The 22102-nt window shown below is 40.0% G+C and overlaps 1 protein-coding gene across 3 annotated transcripts in view; it reads left to right on the top strand.

Annotated features, from left to right (window-relative positions):
• Positions 1–22102, top strand: part of mast1a (microtubule associated serine/threonine kinase 1a) — a 50234-nt gene that overhangs the window by 6742 nt on the left and 21390 nt on the right. For 2 of the 3 annotated variants that reach the window (XM_079554424.1, XM_079554425.1), the window contains exons 3-4: positions 21145–21233; positions 21921–21996. In XM_079554424.1, the coding sequence (XP_079410550.1) occupies positions 21145–21233; positions 21921–21996 (165 nt within the window). Of the gene's footprint in view, positions 1–4461; positions 4880–21144; positions 21234–21920; positions 21997–22102 lie in introns of those variants that run through there. The other variant, XM_079554423.1, reaches the window with a different exon arrangement.

A 22102-nucleotide genomic window follows, 5' to 3' on the forward strand; every position in this document is an offset into this window, starting at 1 on the left:
GGCCCACTGTGACCTTAATGCCCTGTGTGGTCCGGGGCAGCGGTCTTCATTGCTTTTCAAATGGTTTATGGCAGGTCTTGCTATATGTACCCCCTCCTCTCCTCTTGTCTTTTGATTTCCAGGGTCAGCAAAGCAAAATATCTGCCTTTTTTGGTGCAGCATATACTGTATTAAAGGCCAAACAATACTTGAGGGAGTATTGGTAATATCCCAATACTTCACAAGGGTGAGTTTGTAAGCACGCTTTACATATTTCATGGAGCAATGCTGTTATGATGATGTGAACAAGAACTATCCTGCTGATTTAAGATAGTGGAAAAGGCTTTTTAATTAGACGCTATACTGAAGAACAGAATACATATCATATCCAAAACCACCATGGGCCCCTGTCCGCTAAACTTCTTCCACTACAAACTTCAGTGTAATCTCACTTCTCATCTCATTTTCAATTCAGTGATTCAAAATCTTATCAAAAAGACCACTCAGTCACGTTTCCTCCACCTCAGTACTATCGTTAAACAAAAAAACATCCTCACTCCTTCTGATCTCCATAAACATATCAATGCAGCCATTTCCTCCAGACCTGATAACTGTAACTTCCCTCTTTTGTTACAGACAATAAAATTCTCTCGCGCCTCTGACTGAGTTACAATGCAACAGCTCTAGGCTCCTCACTAGTTTCAACAGAAGACAAACACATCATCCTAGTTTCAGCCTCCCTTCACTGTAAAAAAAATATCAAATAAAAGTTGATGTGGGTTGACTCCAATAGCATATTAAGTCAGTATGTAATCATGCCTTTAAAAAAAAAGAGGAGAAAATCTGGTCTAAATGTTGATTGCCGTGATCTTTATCAAGGTTTTTAAAGTTGAGTGCCAGAAACATTTGGCAAAATGTGTTATGGCTTTTGATAAAGGTTCAGACTGTTGGATCCTCCACAGAGAATACTTATATTTAGAAACCTAATTAGAAAACCTATTTCTGGTGCCAGTTTGAGCTAATCATGTGATTTTTAACAAAGACGTATTCTTAACATGTTTAATCCAATGTTACATGTAGTGACCGCTGTCCATGGTGCTGAAGTCTTACTTTCCCATTTCTGTTTTCCCCATGAGCTGTGGCACTTGGCATATTTCCTATTTCCCACTTTAGTTTTAGATTTGGAGCACTGTTTTAGCTGCTCTTAAAACGGTTCAGATTATAGATTTTTCTAACTATTTGATGTGTTAGATCAAAGCAGCAGTGTCCCATTATTAGTATCTTCCCTATCGTGCTAACTTGACTTTATCTTCATTTATTGAAAGGGTTTATTTTTCTTTTCTATGTTCAAACTCGCTACTTTACGTGCACTTTGTCATTCTTTTCATTTAAAGGTCCTGCTAAAGTAGGTCACGTTACTCTTTTGGACAGCCCACTGTACATATGTGGCCCTGCTTTTTGCTGTCATGGGAGAGCACTGTGTCCGCCACCTTTGACCTCTGTGGCAGGGTGGCAGATGCTGCAGCATGGTGTAGTTGACACACTCTAGTCTGACATCTTCTGTGGATCTTTGCTAATATTATGTCTAGCTGTTTTTTTTATTTTTCTCTTTGGTAAAGCCCCCAAGTAATCACTGGCAAAAATGTGGCAATAAAAGCACTGAAAATACAACAACACAGTGCCAAAAAAGTGACAAAAGCGCAATTAAAATGTGGCAAAAATGTGGCAAAAAATCTGACTAAAAACAGCAAAAAATTGATACAAACATGACCAAAAAAAAAATATATATATAATATGTCAAAAAAAGCAATGAAAACGTTATAAAAAAAACGACTAAAATGTGATAACAAACACAAGGAAGAAGCTTAGATCAGTTCTGTAGGTCTTAGCTTTCAGATGAGGTGTTACACTGGTCTATAGGCTGTAAGCTCCAGCCGAGAAGCTTTTAGATTTGGGTAAAACCGGAGAGAATGCACTCAGTTCAGGCGGTGGGTAAGAGGGTAAAGACAGAATAGTAAGGTTATTTCTTAAGGGCACTGGATTTTCAGCCAAACTGAAAAAGTGGATTATAAAGTTATGGAGCCTTGTTCAATGTATTGTGACTTACTCCTTAACAATGCAGATGTTGTAATGAGGCTTTTATACTGCAAAACGCAACTTAGAAAAAAACAACATACTGAGACGTTGGTCCTCAGTCATATAATGCACACAATTGCATATTACAGCAATTACGGCTTGATGTGGCTTAATATGTTGAGCCCTATTCAGCATTTTAACAACAGCCACTTAGTGTACTTGTTGTAAGACCCTTTTTTAGATGAGTCAGGAGGTGCATTGCATTGGGAGGTTTTGGGCGTACCTCAAATGTCTGGTACCAAGATATATTTAACAAAAAGTCGAAACATAATTGAAGGACAACAAAGTGCTCGACGTGGACAATAATAACTCAAGATTTAATTTCCACCAAATCTCGTGTTCTCTATATGATATCACAATGTCGTTCCTGTGACCCCCTGCGGTGCTCCGTTGATATCATCAACCCCCTCCCTGCCCCCGCTGCTCCTCTGTCCCATGTATATTTTATCCTCCCAGACTCCCACATTAGAGACTGCATCCATTATTGAATTACTCCCCTCAGCAGCACTGTGCAACTGTCACCCCACGTCAGCTTTAACATTTGGTGCATTTGTTTAAAGTGAAGCCGGGATAACACGCACACACACACACACACACACACACACACACACACACACACACACACAAACACTCACACACACACACACATGCGCGCACACACACACACACACACACACACACACGTCCACACACACACACACACACACGTGTGAGTGACATCTCGTTTTTTGTGAAGCCTTGAGCAGCTCGTGTGATGTAGAATGCAGAGAAGACGGCTGAGCTCTTGCGTACAGAATTTTGTGTTGCCATGTGATATGGAAATATATTTTTTTAAGGTCTTTAAAATGGGTCATCTAGTCTACAAGGGTTCTCAGCTGGTGAAGCTTTGAGAGCCGCCTTACATATGTAAAGACAAGTCATGGCCCAATTAAAATTAAAATTAAAATGGCCCTGTTGTTGTACATTTCATTTCAAAATACAATTTCTTCATAGAGTTTTGCCGATATGTAAGCATCGATTATTAGTTTGAGTGTCAAAACAATAACAGCAGTAATTTCTAGCAAAAGACTGCGACCCTCTAAAAATGATTGCGGTTCACCAGTTGCAAACCACTGATATTAATGTTTTACAAATTTGTATTATTTATATCTCTAATATGGAACTAAAATCATCTTCTCGAAGTCCTTTCATACACACGTTATTGCTTGTGTGCAAAGCCTGAAATGTGTTGATGTACAGTGACTCACCCGGGTTGCAACTTAGCTTGCATACATTTAAACATGTAAATATTCATGTTTGAGAGCTTCATTGACACAGGAAGCATTTTTACACAAGAACCAGAGACACAGATGTCCTCTCCACTATAGTTACATGTAACATGTCTTCTTCATCATTTAACAGGACAGTACATTAGCGAGTGCAAAGCCCGGAAGGCCATTAGCATAGTGTAGGGTGCAGTTGTCTCTCTTTCCATCTCACAATGGCATTCACACTTTCAGGACGATTCAGAAGGTAATCCTTTCTGTTTGTTGTATTGTCAATGTTTATGCACTTAACTGCTTTTATTCTACCCATGAACCTCTGACTCAAACGCCAGTCTCAATCTTTGATAACATGTTATTATCTTCACTCTCATTAAAATGCAAAGTGCCTATTAGTACACAGCTCAGTGGTTACCCCAGTCACCTCAGCCTGATGTATACAACAGATTAGTGGTCACAAAATCACATCAAATGCAAATATTTACGGAATACAATATGTTCTAAAAACACCTAAATCTGACTCCCAAGGGAATTATCATGTATTGAACATGCTCGCTAGAGCTCGACAATTAATCCAAATTCAGTTTTAAATAATTTCAATCTCAATTTAGACCAATTTATTTAATTATGTGACCCTTAATTATCGTCATGGGGCTTCAGAATCGTCTAAAGCCTCCTGTGGCAGTAAAAGCACTCAGTCCTTGAGTTTAGAGAATTTTTTTTTATTTCGAATGTGATCCATAATAGTAAAATCTGTATCGTTTTGTTTTTAAATATGATATTCTTTTTTTTTTTAATTATTATTATCAAGGTGAATCAATATGAAGGAGGAAATTGCAATTTTACTGAGCATATCATCCAGCACAATCCTGTTTATGTTCTTGTATTAGTTTTGAATTTCTCTCAAGTGTTACTGCTTCTAAACGTGTTTAAAACGTGCACTTAGATCTAAATCTAACTTAAATACCAAATGCAATTGCAATGCTTGCAAGAAAAATTGCATTTTTTTTCTCTAAAAATTGAGCAACACTTTTGTATAGACTTCCAACCTTCCGCCGTGTTCTTTCATATTTTTCTTTCCTGCCTCTCCTCTCTCTCGGTGCTCCCTCCCCCTGGCCGTGTCGCTCCCCACCTCCTGGTTTGGCACGCTACCCTTGAGATCAGCCCCACAGTTCTCTCTCCTCTCTTTTTCAAAACGCTCACAGCCTCTTTTTTGCCCTCTCTCCCTCTGCTCTTCTCTCTGCCCCTGACATGGCTGCTGACATTTACTACACATCGTCCTGACGGTCTGCTCTGTTGTGGATTCATGCCGCGGCGGACAGTATGCGCGTGCGTTTGTGTGCTTGTTTAAACCGGGCAGAGGGGTTGAGATGCCGGCACGGAGCGTAACCACCGCTGCCTCTTGACTGCCTGCGTTTGTGTGTGTGCATGTGTGTTCACTCAGCTGATTCATCTGCCAGCACTGCCGCCGCTGCTGCTAACATGTTTCGACGCACAAAAAGGTAAATGGTGGCAATCTGTGACTATGACCGCTGCGGTGCCCTGCTGTTGTTTTGATGTAGCTTCAATCAAAGCTGTGTGGATGGACACTGTGTCGTTTCTATGTGTCCATTGTCCCTGCAGCCTCCATTCGGTCTCTCAGTTGTCTCTCTCCATTTAGCTCCAGAAATATGTTTGTGTGTGTGTGTGTGTGTGTGTGTGTGTGTGTGTGTTTACCCAGCGTCAGCACATGTTTATGCTTTAACATCTGTGCGTCTGTAGCCAGTGTATACCTATAGATCCCTCAGTGGATTTGTCACTGCTCATGTCTGTCTATGTTTAGGAAACATACATACTCATTAGCTTAACATGTGCTTGTGCGCATTGTTGGTTATGTGTCTTTACCTTGTAAACTTTGAAATGAGTGCTAAGTAGAGCTGCAAAAAACAATATTTTTGTAAGTGAGCAAGTAAGTAGAAGCAGATATAGAAGTATTGAATTTCAATATAGTTTTGTCATTGACATCTTTCAGACAAAATGTTGGCCAAAATCTGGTGCAAGATAGAGTTTCAAATCAAAGTTTCTTCAGCGCATTATTCATATAGCTTCTTCACAACTGCCTTAGGTAGGCTGACTGAAATGTGGTTCTTTTGAATATCTATCCTAAAGCCTCTCTGACAGAAATGTTTTACCCAAGGATTCACTGGATGTTTGATGTTTTCCGTTTCCTATGCCTTTCTAGTTTGTTTTTCCACATACGTTGTTAAGGGAAAGCTTGGTAATAATTTATTGATATCATATTTTTATAATATTCTGAAGTTTACAAACCAGCCTTTTTGCCTTACAGTATGTGCACAAGGATTCAGTAAAATGGCCTGTTTTTTATCTTATGTATTATGAGTTGGTGATTTCCCTCTCTGCGCACATGTTTCTCTGAGAGATAGTGTTGATAGTAAGTGAAGGCATTACAGTCAGTGTCCAGGGAGCGCTTGTGTGTGTCCTCTGAGTAATGAACAGTCTGGGCTGAAGTCCCTCCTGTAGAGGCTCTGAGCAGTTCTCTTCTGATGATCACAAGGAATTAGTACAGTCTTCACTGTTTCTCCTGCTGTGAGGGAATGAACAAAACACATATGAATAAAAAAAACGTCTGATTACACAGTGTTTGTGAATCAACTATGTTCTAAAGTACGGCACGGACGATATATCGGCACCGATAGAAGGGTATTTTCAATATCGGACAATGTTGGCCGATAAAAAGGCCGACATCTCCGGAACCGAAAGTGATAGAGACACGTCTTTTTGCGGAAACAGTTCAGTCAGAGCTTTAAAATGAGCCCTCCCACAACTTCCCAGGCCTCAGCGGAGCGGAAAAATATCGCGGTTAAAATGGGTTACAAGTTTGTGCACCTATTTTATATGTTTTATGTTGTAGACTTTTGCGTATAATTTCAGAATCATAAGAGACTGAGACTTACCCTTTTATGTTTTGGAATCTGTTGATTTTTGTCTTTGAGCTCCCTCTGAAGGTACCTACTAAACATGAATATACAGCGCCCCCTGCTGGCACAGTTCAACACATTTAGAAGCGTCATCCATAGGATTTTACATAGACATATTTAAAAATGTGGCCAAACCTTGTCGTTGGTGCACAACGGCATCGGCTTTAGAAAACGTCGACGTCTATTTTTTCACGTCAATTAATATTAATTAATTATTAATTATTAGAGTATCGGCCAATATATCAACTATCGGCCATGCCTACCCCTTCATATCGCTAACAGTATCGGACCCCAAAAATCCATATCGGTCCCTATTCTAAAGAATAAGAACAAGCCATAATACATTTCCTATTGAGGCTTAATAGTATTAATCACCAAATCACTACCTGCAAATTATGACAGCCGACAACCATGATTATGGAGCTTCACAACCAGCTGCTAGTTACAGAAGGCTTACGCTTCATTAACATAAATGGCAGTGAAAATACCCATAACCTAGCCTTTTATCAATTAAATTGATCCATGAACCATGTTTTAAGATCATTACCCTGTTAAACCTTTATTTACTCATGTAGCCTTTAAAGGCAGGACTAGTTGTCTATAGCAGTTCTGTGACAGTGACCCTACTGTGAAATGTGCCTATAATCATAAAATCAACATGAGCATATTTTTATTTACTTGTATTATCCAACTAGTTTTATAAACTTAAATTTTCCGGTTAGTCTTGTATTTGTACTATGAAATAATCATTACACAGTATTTTATGCATACACTCTGATTCAATCATTAAAGTTTTGAGTGCAGTTTTATATCTTGCTTTTTTCTTTATGTTTTGAATGTTCATCTCTCGATATCAATACAATAACGATATGTCTTTCAGCCCTAATAACAACTATTGATACAACACCAATAAACTAAAACATCGACCTTGTTTACTTTCTCCTAACATTAAAGTGGCAGTCATTTCCTCCATTTGTCTCAGAGTCATTTGCCGGATTGTGCTGTAATGGATTTAGGAAGCACATTCTGTCTTTCTTAGCATCAAGCAAATGGTGTCAATATCAGGTCAGCGCACTTCCTCAAATTACTCCGGACACCCCACTTAAAGCAGTTCAAGAAAATGGCTTCTACATAACAAATAATTATTAATGTTTTATGTACTAGTGGTGATGGTGATTTGCTAAAACTTTGACAATCTTACACCATATTGATTTTTTATTATTATCTCAGTTTGAGTGAGAAGTTTCTCTGTGTGAAAGTGCCTCGTGTGCTGCATGTGCCCTTATCATACCACGCTGCCGCAATTAAAACCGCTACTACTCTGTGCTTACTGCCAAACAGATTGAGCTAAAAGTAGTACAAAATAATAGGGAGGAGATAAAATGTGTGGCAGGAGATGAACGCGGAGAGCATCAGTGCTGGAGGCAGGAAGGAGTGGGCCGGGATGAAAGGCATTGTCTACAGTGAAGACACACAGTTTGGGTTAATGTGACTCTACACTGGTCCCATGAGTCGACTTGCTTTGTGCACTTTACACCAGGCTCTGCTACTGTTGGTTGTCAGCGACTCCCAAATATGAAAATTATTTCAATATATGCTTAGAAATATTCATATTGCAATACCACATTAACCATTGCAACCAAACAATCCAGTGTCAGTTAAAGATAAGGCCTTTTGTAAAATCTTTCTCCCAGTACTGACCATTGACAAGCGGCAGCGGTACATAGGGCTGGGTACCATAACATTTTTTTTATACCGGTACTTTAACGATACTTGGCTTTCGATACCTGAATGATACTTTTTTCGATACCTAATACTAATTTACTTGTCATATAGAACCAGAAAACAGATATATATGTTAATGTATTCCTTTTCCTTCCATTTCATTTCTTTTGCATGTGTATCATTTGTTTGAAGTGAAAGAACCAAAAAACTTCCTTTAACTACAAACTTTCTTTTTTTTTTTTTTTTTTCAAATATTTAACAAGTTTTCTCACAAAAAAAATCATATTTTTTCAAAAAAAAATCCCCTGAATTTCACCCATTTTCCAAATTTGACCTCAAATGTTCCCATTTTTTCCCCACAGTTTGCCCCAAATTTTCCACTTGTTTTTTGTAAATTTTTCCATATTTTTTCTCCGTTTTTTTTCCTCCATTATTTTCCCCCAAATGTTCAAATTTTTCAAAATGTACCCCAATTTTTAAAATATTTTTTTCCAATTTTTCCCCACTTTTTTTCTGATGTTTCCCCCTTATTTCCTTTACATTTTGATGACCAACTGCATCAAAACGTGAATATAAAGATTTTATTCGATTTTTTGGTACCTTCTTTCGATACTTTGACTTTTTCGATATCTAAACCTTTTCTTTTTTTTTACGATACCAGACTGGTATTTTTTGACTGTACCCAGCCCTAGTGGTACAGTTGATCCAGGGGGCAGTGGTGCAATTCCAAGTATTAGGTGCTGGAATATCTACATATCACCAGGAGACACAAAATATAGCAAAATATCACCTGATCAGACTTAAAGAAGAAAGGTGAAAAATTCTCAACTAAATCAGTCCAAACGACAACCTGAAAGGACGACCTAGAGCGTATATAAACACGCTCTAGGTCGAAGAGTTGTAATTGCAAAGCCAGTGCTGCTGTATGATTAAGTATTTTCACTCCAGATGCACAAAACCCACACATTCTTTCTCCCACCCCAGCTGCTGGTCACTGCATATATTTTTGCAGTGCCCGGCTGTCTTTGTCGTAACAGAGCTATGTAACGAGGTACAGTATAGACCGCCGTTGCAGCTCCTTCTGTTTGTACCACGGCAGCACCATCTGTCACTGGCTGCTTTTCAGGCCTGCCCTAAACACAGCACGCAGACTGTTGGTGGTTTCTCTTTGATGTACTGATAACATTATACCTCTCGTGCTCACAACACCGGCTGCATTTAAATATAACCCTTTGGCATTGCTTCTGACAACGTTTTTCTGGCAGTGATTTCTTGTCAAGTTAAATAAAAATGAGTCATATATTGTGTGTCCTTGTGGAAGTGTAGACAGGCAGAGAAGCCAATGCCTAGTTTTCAGTGTGATTATAATGACATAGTAGCATAGTAGATGCTTATGGAGCCTGATTATGGTATATCTAAGAACTAGTTATAATCTGTTGTTATCGATAAGGGCCATCACCGTAATACTAATCGCACAAAACGTTAAACAACAAATGTTTGGTCAAGTTTATCTGATATTGGTCATGAGACAGCAGGTATCGCCTAAACAATCCACCATGCCATTGCTTATGACTGGAGACTCACCATTGATTTTCACAATTCAATTAAAATTAAATTGATTACACAGCCATAATAGGATGTGTGCACTGTTTGCGAAGGCTCTCAGTTGTCTTGGGATTATCTATCGTAAAAAAAAGAATTTCAAATAAGCTTCTTCTCGCTCTTATAGTCAAAATCCGAAGATAGAAGCAAAGCGTCCTCAACTTATCATACTTATCGATTTCCCAAACAAATCTAAACAAGTTTGTTACTGTTGAGCTTAGGGATGCACCGATCCAATACTGGTATCGGAAATATTGGAGCCGATACCGGAAAAAAATACGATTTTGGTTATCGGCTTCAAATATCCGATACTGAACCAATACCAGTTTTGGCTCTCAACGCCTTAAAAACACAACTTTTACCTCCTAAATCTAAGTGAATATGGGCATGCTGTATATATCGTTTTAAAGCTAAGAACCTGGAGAATGCTATTGCATAGGGGGCGTGGTGGTTCCCATGTACAGATCGAAACAGTTGAGATTTTAACGTTTCTCTGAGTTTTTAAATGGTCAAAATCGGTTCAAGGACAACTGAGAAACATCCGGTTTAAGTCTTCAATCCGAGAGTCAGACTGTTTAAATGCACACGTGATAAAAAGCGTTCGATCTGCGGCAACACACGGTGTTTCAAAAAGACAATGTTGTCCTTGAAAATTGACTTGAAGCGAATATATTTAGGCATCTCCCTCTTCCCACATTAGTGCCAGAGGAGAGAGGTGGAGAGAGGAGTTAAATTAGAAAGTGTTGCATGAAACACTAATTATCTCCGAATCTATAAAAAAAATCTGTGATTTTGATCCAAACTAGTCTCTGTTTAGCTTAGGATTTCTCAGGAACCAAGGCACATAGAATTAAACTGTCACCTCAACTTTCACCTACGGAGAGCTTAGATTCTCGTCTTTCAAACCATCCATAGCATGTGTCCATAGCTATAACAGAACATGCTGTGGTGCTACAAATATCATGAAAAAGGGTCTGGATTGTTGGCACTCAACAGCTAAATCCCCGAAACAGCGCGGCACTCAATGTGTTAAAATGGAGAGTCGATTACATTTTTCGTTCAGAGAAAGCCACTTTTAAGAAAGCCTCTTGGTATCGGTAAATATCGGATATCAGCAGATACTCAAAACCCAGTATCGGTATCAGAAAAGATGGATCGGTGCATCTCCAGTTGAGCTGTTATAATCCTTAGTACTGCTGTTTTATCATATGAGAACATAAAAGCCGTTGGGCAGAGAGTTCTTACTGTTGCAGCTGCTGTGTTAAACCGGTGCCTACTCTGTCCACGCTCATTATCATCTGTAAATGTTTTAATGTCTGTTAGTCATGCTGCAAGACTGTGGGCCTAATGCAAATGAGCGTGAGGACGTGCTGTTCGTGGTAGCTCCACATCGATGCCGAGGTCATTGTTGCGATCACATTGACGCTCGTGTTACTGCTGTAAGTCTAGACGGCACTGATAGACTTTACATGTGCAGCTGGTGTAGACAGGAGATACGCCTGTGCTTCCTGCTTCATCACCGGCTCGAGGGTCCACTTTCACGCCTTTAGAGGACATCTGACAACACCCTCTGCTGCAGACAGGCGCTGGAGCAGAGGCCTGCGCTCTGTTTACGCTGCTGGGCGCTCAATGCGATGCTTGAAGAGGGGTAGAATAAAATACAGGGCAGTATTTGGAAAAGGTGAGCGAAGCAAATTTCTAAAAGTAAACATCATTGCGTTTATCAATATGGTAAACGGTAAATGCTCTCAACTTACTATATAGCGGTTTTCTCTAAAAAGGACTGCTAAATCAATCTTATTTAGTGCTTATTCATGCCTTGACTTGGCACAGATTTTGTGATTTGATATCTTCTCTTCTTTGTTTTCATCTGTTTTTAAACTCTGCTTAGTCATCTGCACTCCACTGTCAGACTCCTTTCACGGGGAATAACTGCAAACACCTCTATTTATGTCTCTCTGTATTGGAGTGCTTAGCAACGACAGTGCCATGTGACGAACCCCAGTCGTACCTCTCGCTCACAGTCCTGCTGCATGTTACCATCTTGCTACTTTTTGTCTTATCTTTATCTCAACGCTGTTTTTGAATTTCTCATCAGTTCACCCCTGAGAGTCCATCTGCTGCATGCCAGCACCACTCATCCTTCCTCTCCATCTATGTCTAAATACTTAACGCGTGATAAATCTGCCCACATTGCTTCATTTGGTCATTTTCCCAAATCTTGGATCCCTGGAGATGTCTGGATGCCACAGCAATGACAACAGCTCTGGTGCCTCACAGGACGCCCAAAGCCCTGTTGGTTCTAAAGGCAATTTATAGAAACGTTATGTCATCCCGTCCATTTCCTTTCCATTTCTCCAAGTGGTAAACAAGCACTCACCTTTAGGAGGTCCCGGAGGAAGACACAGAGAGGCAGACGTGTCACTTGTCAGGAAGTCAGCCCAGACAAATCAATGGAGTAGCCGTCAGGCAGGTCTGCTGTCCCACGCGCCCTGTGAGTCAGCGCTCAGGGCAGGGAATCACACTTAAGGTCAGCACACGCTACACAATTCTTAAGAGATTTTGAGAAGAATGGGGGGGGGCGGGGGTCGTGGGTCCACACTCGGGTTATAGCGCGATTTATAGAACGACTGAGGGTTCGCACATAACAACGATCCATATTTTGAGCTAGTCAAATCTCCTCAAACACAGGGCCAGCACATGGACTCACACCTGTCACTGTGCATACGCTCACACCATCAGACCAGAAACTGCTGCTCTGACAGTGCTTTCAACAGGTGTTATTTGTGGTCATTCACAATCATTACTACATCCTCTCTCCTACAACCTAAGTGCTATAGTGGTTTAAAAATTAACTTTTTTTTTGTAGGAGAAGATCTTTATTTATATAGCGCCTTTCACAGACATGGTCACAAAGCGATTTACATTCACTCCATACTTATTGGAAGCTACCTTTGTAGCTTCAGTAGGAAGCCGTACCATGAGAAATCTTAGAAATGTTTTGCTGACAGACCCGAAAACAAAAAATTGTGGTATTTTAAATGTCCAAAGGTTAGCTAGGATTTTCCCAATTTATCTGTTTTGGTCTTGATTTATCAAAATTTTCCAAAAAATGTTCTCTGACAGCCATCTATTATTCACTAAAGGTCTGTATCTGTAATGCAGAGTGTCATTTAAGGATAAGGTTAAGGTGTACTTTTTGTTTGTGCACTGAACCTTAAATCAGGAGAGAACTGTCCCTTTGTGAGTAGTCATTAGAAAACAATTACAGAGGCCAAAGACACTAAATGGAGTCAAATGCTGTCCAGACACAGACAGGCACTGTCCTTGTCCTATAGGTATATTCACCTGCTATAGATAGTGCCTCATTCTGCCTGCATGCTGACATTGATCAAAAGGCAGGAAAATAGAAGTCATCATCATAACCACTTTTTACTGAATTACGGCCATCAATTATAATAACTACGTTGCAATTATTTTTATAAAGGGATTGGCACTGTGTAACGGTGGCTTTTACTCACCCAAATATAAATACAGATTATTTTATTATTTCGATTATATCAAGCAATTATTTTAATTGACTATAAAATGTAATTATTTTCTCTACATAAATGACAACCCCCATTAAGAAGTGACAGACGTTTGTGGTTTAATTAGCCAGACTGAAATTAAGTTCTATGAGGCGTCTGCTGGAAGTTGCTCATATTGTCTGCTGAATGTTGTTCTAAAACACATGTTCTCTTTCCTATGGTCTCAGTTTGGAGGCATTCATGACAAATTTGATGACTTTGGAAGTGTGTGTGTGGCCCAGACAGTGGCCCAGTGCCATCATGGCGGCTGTGGGGAGGATAATTGCTCGTCAAATCTTCCACACGAGTCATTACCAGAGAGTTAACCTTTGGCCCTCCACAGCGGGGTAACAGGCCACGGTAGCCAGTGACAACCATGGGTTTATTACTCGGGCTGTTGGCACATCCTCGATTACTCACTCGCTAACTCCGTGCATAGACCTAGTTCATGCTTGTTTATGTGGTTGTTGTCTGTCTGCTGCTTAATTGAGCTGCATAATTTATGCACAATTTGAATGGTTGTAATTAGCAACTCGCAGAGATTACAATCATGTAGGCATTACAATATCCTTTGCAAACAATAAAATATTAAGTCTAAGGTCAATATGTACCGGTTGATTCCAGAGGGTAAGATTTAGGGCTGGGGGCACCACAACATTTTTTCGATAAAGATATTTGGTTTTCGATGCCAATTCCTGAACGGTACTTTTTTCGATACCTACCGGTATACTAAATTATTTATCATATAGAATCATAAAACAGAATAATAATGTGAATTTATTCCTTTCCCTTTACTTTAATTTCTTTTGCGTGTGTATCATTTGTTTGAGGTGAAACAACCAAGAAACTTCCTTTTTTTTTTTTTTTTTTTTTTTTTTTTATATCTTTATTTGAATTGGGACAGTGCACATTAATCAACATGTGTTTCTTCAACATGTAAATGTGCCGGAGTTAGCCATGTAGGCTAATTTTCATCCGTAGTCCCATGGCAGGTTGATGTCATGACAGGACAAACACAGGCACAAACATACAGCAAAAACACCATCACAGAGACATAAAAAGACAGTGAATGATGAATGACAACATTAAATATGTAAAAAATAGGTAAATTCACACTACAAAAGGGCGGAAAAAATTTCACGTGTTTTCCCCCAAATTTTCCATCTTTTCCCCCTTTTTTTCAACGTCTTTTTTCCTCATTTCCCCCAAATTTAGCCCACTTTTTTCCCATCTTTTCCACTTAAAAAAAAAAAAGTCTATTTGTCTTTCTTTTTTTCTTTTAAATTTTGAAGACCAACAGCATCAAAACTGAATAGAAAGATTTTATATTTCTTTTCAGTACCTGCTTTTGATACTTTTATTTTTTCCGATACCAGGAGTACCTAAACCTTTTTTTATGACACCAGACTGGTATCGTTTAACAGTACACAGCCCTAGTTAGATTAGATTAGTTTGTTTGAAAGAGGACAGTGCAATTTCATAAAACACATGAGCAAACATAGTCTCTGCATTTGACCCATCCTTGAGTACCGCTGGGCAACCTGTCGGAGCAGTGGGCGGCCGCAGTAGGCCGGCGCCCATGGGGCCCATATGGAGGCATGGAGCCAGGCCAGTGGTCAGAATCACCTGGCTGGAGGATTAAACTATTGTACATATCCTAATTATATTAAAAACTTGCAAACCCTATACACCTAAGGCTTGTATGTCCACAGTGATATGTGACAGTAATATTTATATTAAACCATATAAATATCACACTCTCAATACTTTCGATGTTGTGCAGCAGTTGAAAAATTGTGTCTAGCCCAGAAAAACAGTGTGGGTTTTAGGGTTAGGGGTTTTACGCTTTTCTCAGGACTCACAGCTAAGAAAAAAAACGGTCATAAATTACCGAGGAGGTGCATTGAACGATCTCTTATTTAAAAGTACTGATACATGCACATGTATTTCTTTTGCTTGTGATGTAGCTATGAATCACTGAGAGGAGTTTTACAGCTCAGCACACCTGGGCAACACCTGTGAAGCAGCTGAGAGAAGATGGATTGTCTGAGAAACTTTGGTGCAGCATATTGTTGCCGATTTTAGAAAGGGAGAGATAAGTGGATTTTTCAAACTGATTTGTTCAATTTAAATAATGGTGAGTTCACAGTGATATGTTTCTGTTACCAAAATATGTTGCATACAAAGTGTAGACTAGAGTATTGAAAAAATGGACTGAAACTGATGAACTGCGTATAGAAATCCCACACAAAACAATTTCTACTTTTGATTTTACTCTAATCATATTGTCTGGAAACACAGATCTTTATTGTAGTGCAGTGTAACTACTTCAAATGACTTCCCAGTATTCATACGATAGATGCTTGAGCCTTGCACAACCGTATAAAAGACTATCCTTCATGTTTGTTTTGATAATACGAGTCAATAACTGTCGCACACAAACTTATGGAGTATTTCTGTTTGCAAAATCATTTCTTCTCTACCTCCTCCCTGCCACAGTCGGACATCAGATTTGATTTGCTGGGCACATTTTTGACAGACTCAGCCAGACACAATCACATGCATTCTCTCTTTCTGTCACACTTTAAACTAGTTGTATGGCGGCTGGTTTCTCATCACTGAGGCCCACACTTTGGCAGCATGCCCCACTGACCCTCATGAATCATCCTATGTTTGAATGACAACCATATGCCACACACCTGCCGGCATGATGGATGACTGTCTGCATTAAGATTGATTTCCATATTTATAAAGTGGCGTCGCCATCGCATAGGTTGTTACAAGCAAGGACTGCACATTATATTGCCAAATTACTGTTATTAGGTGTGAAACGTGCTCAACTCAGTCAGCCCATCAGTTCTGTCAACGATGTTTGATAACCTCGACTAAAATTGTGTGTATTTAAAGGAATAGGCCACCGTTTTTACATACTAAGATATGTTCTTACCTAACCTTAGTCGAGTTAATATATCCCCGTCTGGTCTTTGTCCGTGCGCTCTGTCACGCAAACGGAGCACATACGCAGCCTCTCCCACATGTCACATAGCTCCAAAAAAGCTCACGATAGAAGCTACCAAGCTCTTCCACGTGTTCCCTATTTAAATAAAGTTACGTGAAGTGTTTTCATCCGAAGTATATTTACACAGAAATGTAACATGTCGATTTTATAAGCAGATAAAAAGGGGTACTATATTGTGAGGCGTAATGATACAGGAGCACAACGTCCGCGCAGTAACTCCTAAAGACTTCTCCCGCTCACTTCCGTCAATAGAAGCTGCGTGACTTGTACTGTAGAGAGCCTTTTACAACAAGCAGAAAATGTATTTTCGGAAAGTGCTCTCGCATTCCTACCTCATGGTCGAGGTCCTGAGTCCTGTGTCGTCGTCCGGGGTGAGTTGGAAATCTGTGAAACATTACTACACGATATACTTTCTGCTTGTTATCACAGCCCGGCACGATGCACGTAAAAGGCATTGTTCACAAGTTATCGACGCTTCTTCAGCTGTTCTCTGCTAGCTCTCTGCAAGTCACGCAGCTTCTATTGACGGAAGTGAGCGGGAGAAGTCTTTAGGAGTTACTGCGCGGAAGTTGTGCTCCTGTATCATTACGCCTCACAATATAGTCCCCCTTTTTATCTGCTTATAAAATCGACATGTTACATTTCTGTGTAAATATACTTCGCATGAAAACACTTCACGTAACTTTATTTAAATAGGTAACATGTGGAGGGCTTGGTAGCTTCTATCGTGAGCTTTTTTGGAGCTGTATGACATGCGGGAGAGGCTGCGTATGTGCTCCGTTTGTGAAAACATGAAGGGAAAAAAAAGGAAACAGTCGGAGATGTCACTCTTTGCTCTTGTGTAAAAAGTGACTCAAAATGTGTTTCCATGGTGACGGTGTACATTGGTCTCCGTGAGCTTGTTCGGCTCCCACTGCTTTTAATCTGTCTTGGTCATTTTGTTAAAGACAGAGAGAGAATCTGTCCATGGTGTGCCCCTAATTTGGATAATTGGACGTGAATGGGTTTAAATATTTAAAAGGATGAGTTTCACTTTTACAAAAGCCACAGGTCTTTGTTCGCAATTCATTAATGCATAAAAGAAACCCTCAATTCGAAGCCAAAGAGGGTTGCTTGCTATTCTTAGACTGAAACTGTTGCTTGCACAAATTTGGGGAAACATATTTATTACATTTTTTTTGCAGCCAATTTTTAAAGCAATTTTTCCTGAGTGTGTCTATAGTCTAGGTAGTGTGAGCCCAGCTGTACCGCCATAACCATGACCGAATGATTTACATACAGCAGATTCACCGCTCTGTCTCTTAGGACTTATCTGGTTCGCTTCAGCAGTCAACTGAATCTCCAACATGGTGGGCTTAAGCTGCCATGGCCCCCTATAGCTCCTGTCCTGTACTTTCACTGACTGCCACTGCTGTTGCCGCTAATTATCTGGAAGGGATTCGTCGTGGACAAGATGGGTGCAGGACAGGTTTAATATGAATCAGTTCTTAAGCAAGCTTTCTGTCACAGTTAGTATGAGAAACACCATCTGTTCCTGCTAGACCCGATAACTTAAGGACATGTCCAGCCAAGACTGTCCATAATCTGAAATGTGTAATGTCATACAACACCTCTGTCCGTCCTTCGGCTTGGAAGTGCTTTTGTCTACTGATTAATATAATATGTGTATGCACAAGGAGAAAAATGCAATTCCCCCAAAATGTGTCCGTAAAGCTGTACTGCAGAATATTCCAGGTTGTTGCTACGTCACAAGATTAACTAATCAAGGTCTCTCGTACTCTCGTATTTTGTCCTCGTAGCCTCTCAAAATATATACAAGTAACAGAGCTCCGGTGTGACCTTTTCCACGCGATAAACACTTGTGGCTGGCTCCAGGATTATAGAGAGCAGCACTCCTGTTTAAATGCCCTTCTGCGCCACATGCATTTGAGATAACAATGCCATAAAGTGCTGGATGTAGGATAGTTCTGTTTTTATAGAGATTAAATTGCTTTTTCCCCAGAGTTTTCATTCTGTCGATAATATTCAACTGTGTAACCCTCAAATGGCAGATGAAATGGCTTGAGGATGTTGTGAGATGTACTGCAGATGATGTGGAGACAACTTAAAGAAGAACTAAGTAACTTGTTTGCCTTAATAATTCTCTCTTGGAGGACTACAAGTGTTAATGGGATGATTGGGGGGTCTTTCATCTCCCCCTGGTGTCTCTGGCCAGAAAACCACCTTTGCAACATTCCTGCCTCCGGGTTAGAGGCACAATACACACTAATGGAATCAGGAAGAAGAAGCTAACAGGCAAAGCTAGCTGCAGGCTTGCGCCACTTTAGCATTGTTTACAGCCAACTTTGAGTGAAAAAAATTATCTCCGTTGTGTCATTGACTTGTGGCACAATATCCCACTCTCCCTTTGTCTTTTCTGTCAGCGTAGTATTTACTCTCACGGACAATTAATGAGAAAAACATGCTACGACACCTGCAGTATGGCTTTCTTGCTGGCAAATACTTCCTCGAACTAGTAGTCAAGTCAAGTGTCTGAGTGGATTCTGCCTCTGTTCACCATAAACACATGTGCAATAGGCTGATCCTCCATGTAGGTATATCTGATCCTGGCTCAGACCTGGAGAAACACCCCCAAGCGCTGCAGTCGCCCACTGCTCCTGATACTGAAGTACTGACAAATGCACAGCACTAATTTCCTAATTATTCTGTGATCATACCACTGTCTGCCTCAAAATCTCATTCAGAGGTGGACAAACTAAGGCCCATGGACCACATCCGACCCGTTTAGCGTTTTACTCCGGCCCACAAAGCAGTTAAACTTTGCCAACATCTTGGATAGCCACCCTAAAGCTCTGCCCCCCTGGCCTGTGTAAAAACCTAGTGCGGCTTTCGTGTAAAAAAATTGGTTATAATGCATTTAGATACCAAACATTCTCCTTTTAAAACTCACAATGCACAATAATTTATTCAGTACTTTTCATGAGTACAAACAGATGGAAAAACACGTGGGAAAACAGGTACAACATTGTGACTCTGCAACTTTAAATATCCCATTAGGCAATGAGTCAGATCCTAAGTGTGATGAATCATGAATCAAAAGCGTAAGTCATAGAGTCGTGTATTTCTTTTTTCCTTTTTTTTTTTTTTACCAGTGAGAAAATTACACCCATGAGTGTCTGCATTCATCCTGGTTACAAGCCAAAAACATGGAGGCAGGGCTCCAGGAATCAAGAGGAATGTAAATATCCATCTGTACTTTTTGATTTTAGCACCCTCCCCCCTCTTCCTCTCATCTCCCGCAAGCCGGGGTAAAAGATGTCCGCTTCTGAGCCACCATGCAAAGCTAATGCATTTCTCTTAAATATTTCAACAAGTTCCCCCTCTGTTCTGCAAGGTTGAGTACAAGCCGGCGCCTGGAGAGACCCACTGTTACTGCTTGAATCTACAGAGAGATTGGATTTCTCACAGTGCGAGAAACAAGTAGTGACTGGCGCAAAACACGAGAACCGGGTGGCAGGATGTGGGAGGAAGATAGAAATATAGATCACAGAGATATCCAGTATTGTTAATCAAATATGCACTGTGTCCTCGTTTCTATGCGCCGGCGATATCATTCTGCATTTCCTTTGCGCATAGAAGCAGAAAGAGCTGAAGATGATGCAATGTGCAGGAAACTTGTATGGGTTAAGATGGTCTTTGTCCTGTTAAATGTAGAGCGACAGACACTAAAGTTGGGAACATGAAGCCGTACGGGTGGGCGATATGATGATATACCTTGATCTGACCCCATGACGATCTCATGACGGCCAGATTGAACCAATCACAGTGAAGGTTGAGCCATCAGAAGAGTTTTTTTTTTTTCTTTTTAAAGGCAAAATAAATAAAGCTACAAAATGCATAAGAATTGTGATGAAGTCTTGATCTCAAGGTTCAAGGAAAGATGTAATATCACAATTATGTATTTGTTTTTTGCCAGATCACCCACCATTCACTTGGAAGCATGTGTTCAAGATGTTGATCTGGTTTTTGTTTGAGTTAATGCTGTTTATTATTATTTATGTCAATTTTAGCTTATGACTTTCTCTCTCCTCGCTCCAAGCATATGGCCAAGAGCTGCACATACGCTTGACCATTTTAAAACCCTGCTTAAGACACATTTCTACTCCAAAGCTTTTAACACTGTCTAGCACATATCTGGTGTTAGTGCTTTGCTGCCTGTCTATTATGTATTGTTTTATATTTTTGTATAGTAGATCTTTTTGTGAAGCCCTTTGGTCAACAGTTTTTTTTAAATGTGCTATATAAATACGTCTTGATTGATTGATTTGATTAAAGCCAATAAATGCACAATTAAGTTTAGTCAAAATGTTTTATTGTTGCTATAGTAGTTTGTCCCCATCATTGATGAGTTCTGACGTGTGACAGGCAATTTTATCATCATTGCAAAACTATGACCACACCGTTGTATGTGTTGTATAAAGCAGCAGACTCTAGTGTGATTCTGTAAAAGATGTAGCCACTCATGAGAGCAGGGGTTGGGAGAAGCCTTTATTGACCAATATGTTTTATGGGCTTTACCTGTCTTTCCTTTTCAGCGCTTTTTCCATTATATGAGACAGGACCTGGAGGAAATTAAAAAATCTGTGTTGTGCTGTGGTTGTCCCCTGTGGGTGTCCCAGTGTCAATAAAACTCTGTAATATGTATGCACACAAAGAAAGACTGTGTTCAACAATAACAGCTGTTAACACAGTTACATGCTGCAGGTTCACTCTGTTCACTGCATTAACGCAGGGGTCAGTGAGTCTGTTGTGTACGGAGTTTGATGTTACACTGATAAATGGTGACTTGTTCTTTGCTCTGTTGTGTGTTGCAGTTGCAGGACCAGTAACCGGAAAAGCCTCATCCTGACAAGTACATCCCCAACTCTCCCGCGGCCGCACTCCCCTTTGCCTGGACATATTGGTCAGTACAGCTTTATGTGGAAGATCAATTAAAGAGCATATTCATTTAGATGTTAAAGAATCCCTATTGCCTTACAATGGTATTAAAGTTCACTTTGCTTCAATGGCATGTGAGAAAATTACGCCCATGAGCGTCTTTGCAACATTACATTCATCCAAATTGACTTCTTCTGTAAGTCCATTTTGTTTGGCGGCGGGCCATGTTTTTTGGAGCCAAAAGGCTGGAGGTTCAGTCCCTTGTTCAAAGTTTTGCACTTTTACCAATACACCAAAAACAGGGAGCCTCCACCGCAAAATCCTGAAGTAACTTACAATATTTCCATTACTTCAGGAATACTTAAACAGGTGTGCAGTAGATCTCTGATGTGATGTTTTTTAAAATTTGAGCCAGTGAATCTATGAGGGCAGTCTCTTTTCCTTGTCCGGCAAATTGGACTGTGCCCAGACTCGACTACAATAATGGGTTCATTGAATTAAGCCCTAAAATCTAAGGATAGATAAATGTAGAATAACGTATGAGTGTTTGTGTGGGAGCTTTATGACACATTTTTTGGTTGTCACTTTGCAACCTTTTCAACATTTACCAGTGTCTAAGCAATAGTCTTTTAGCAATGCTGCATAGAATCGTCTTTGTTGTTGTAGTTTTTTTTAATCTTTTGTTTGTCTGTTTTTTTAATTATTTTTTCAGGAAGCAGTCCCCTGGACAGCCCGCGAAACTTCTCACCCAGTGGGCCTGCTCACTTCTGCTTCGCCTCCTCCAGAAGGTTTGGCACACTCAAACAAGAAGCAGCTATAGCATCACAATAGCGTGTGAAGTGCTTTAGAGAAAAGTGGAATGTTTTATGCACACAGTATAACTCTCCAGGAGGC

This window comes from Gobius niger (assembly GCF_951799975.1).
Source record: "Gobius niger genome assembly, chromosome: 3".
Lineage (NCBI taxonomy): Eukaryota > Metazoa > Chordata > Actinopteri > Gobiiformes > Gobiidae > Gobius > Gobius niger.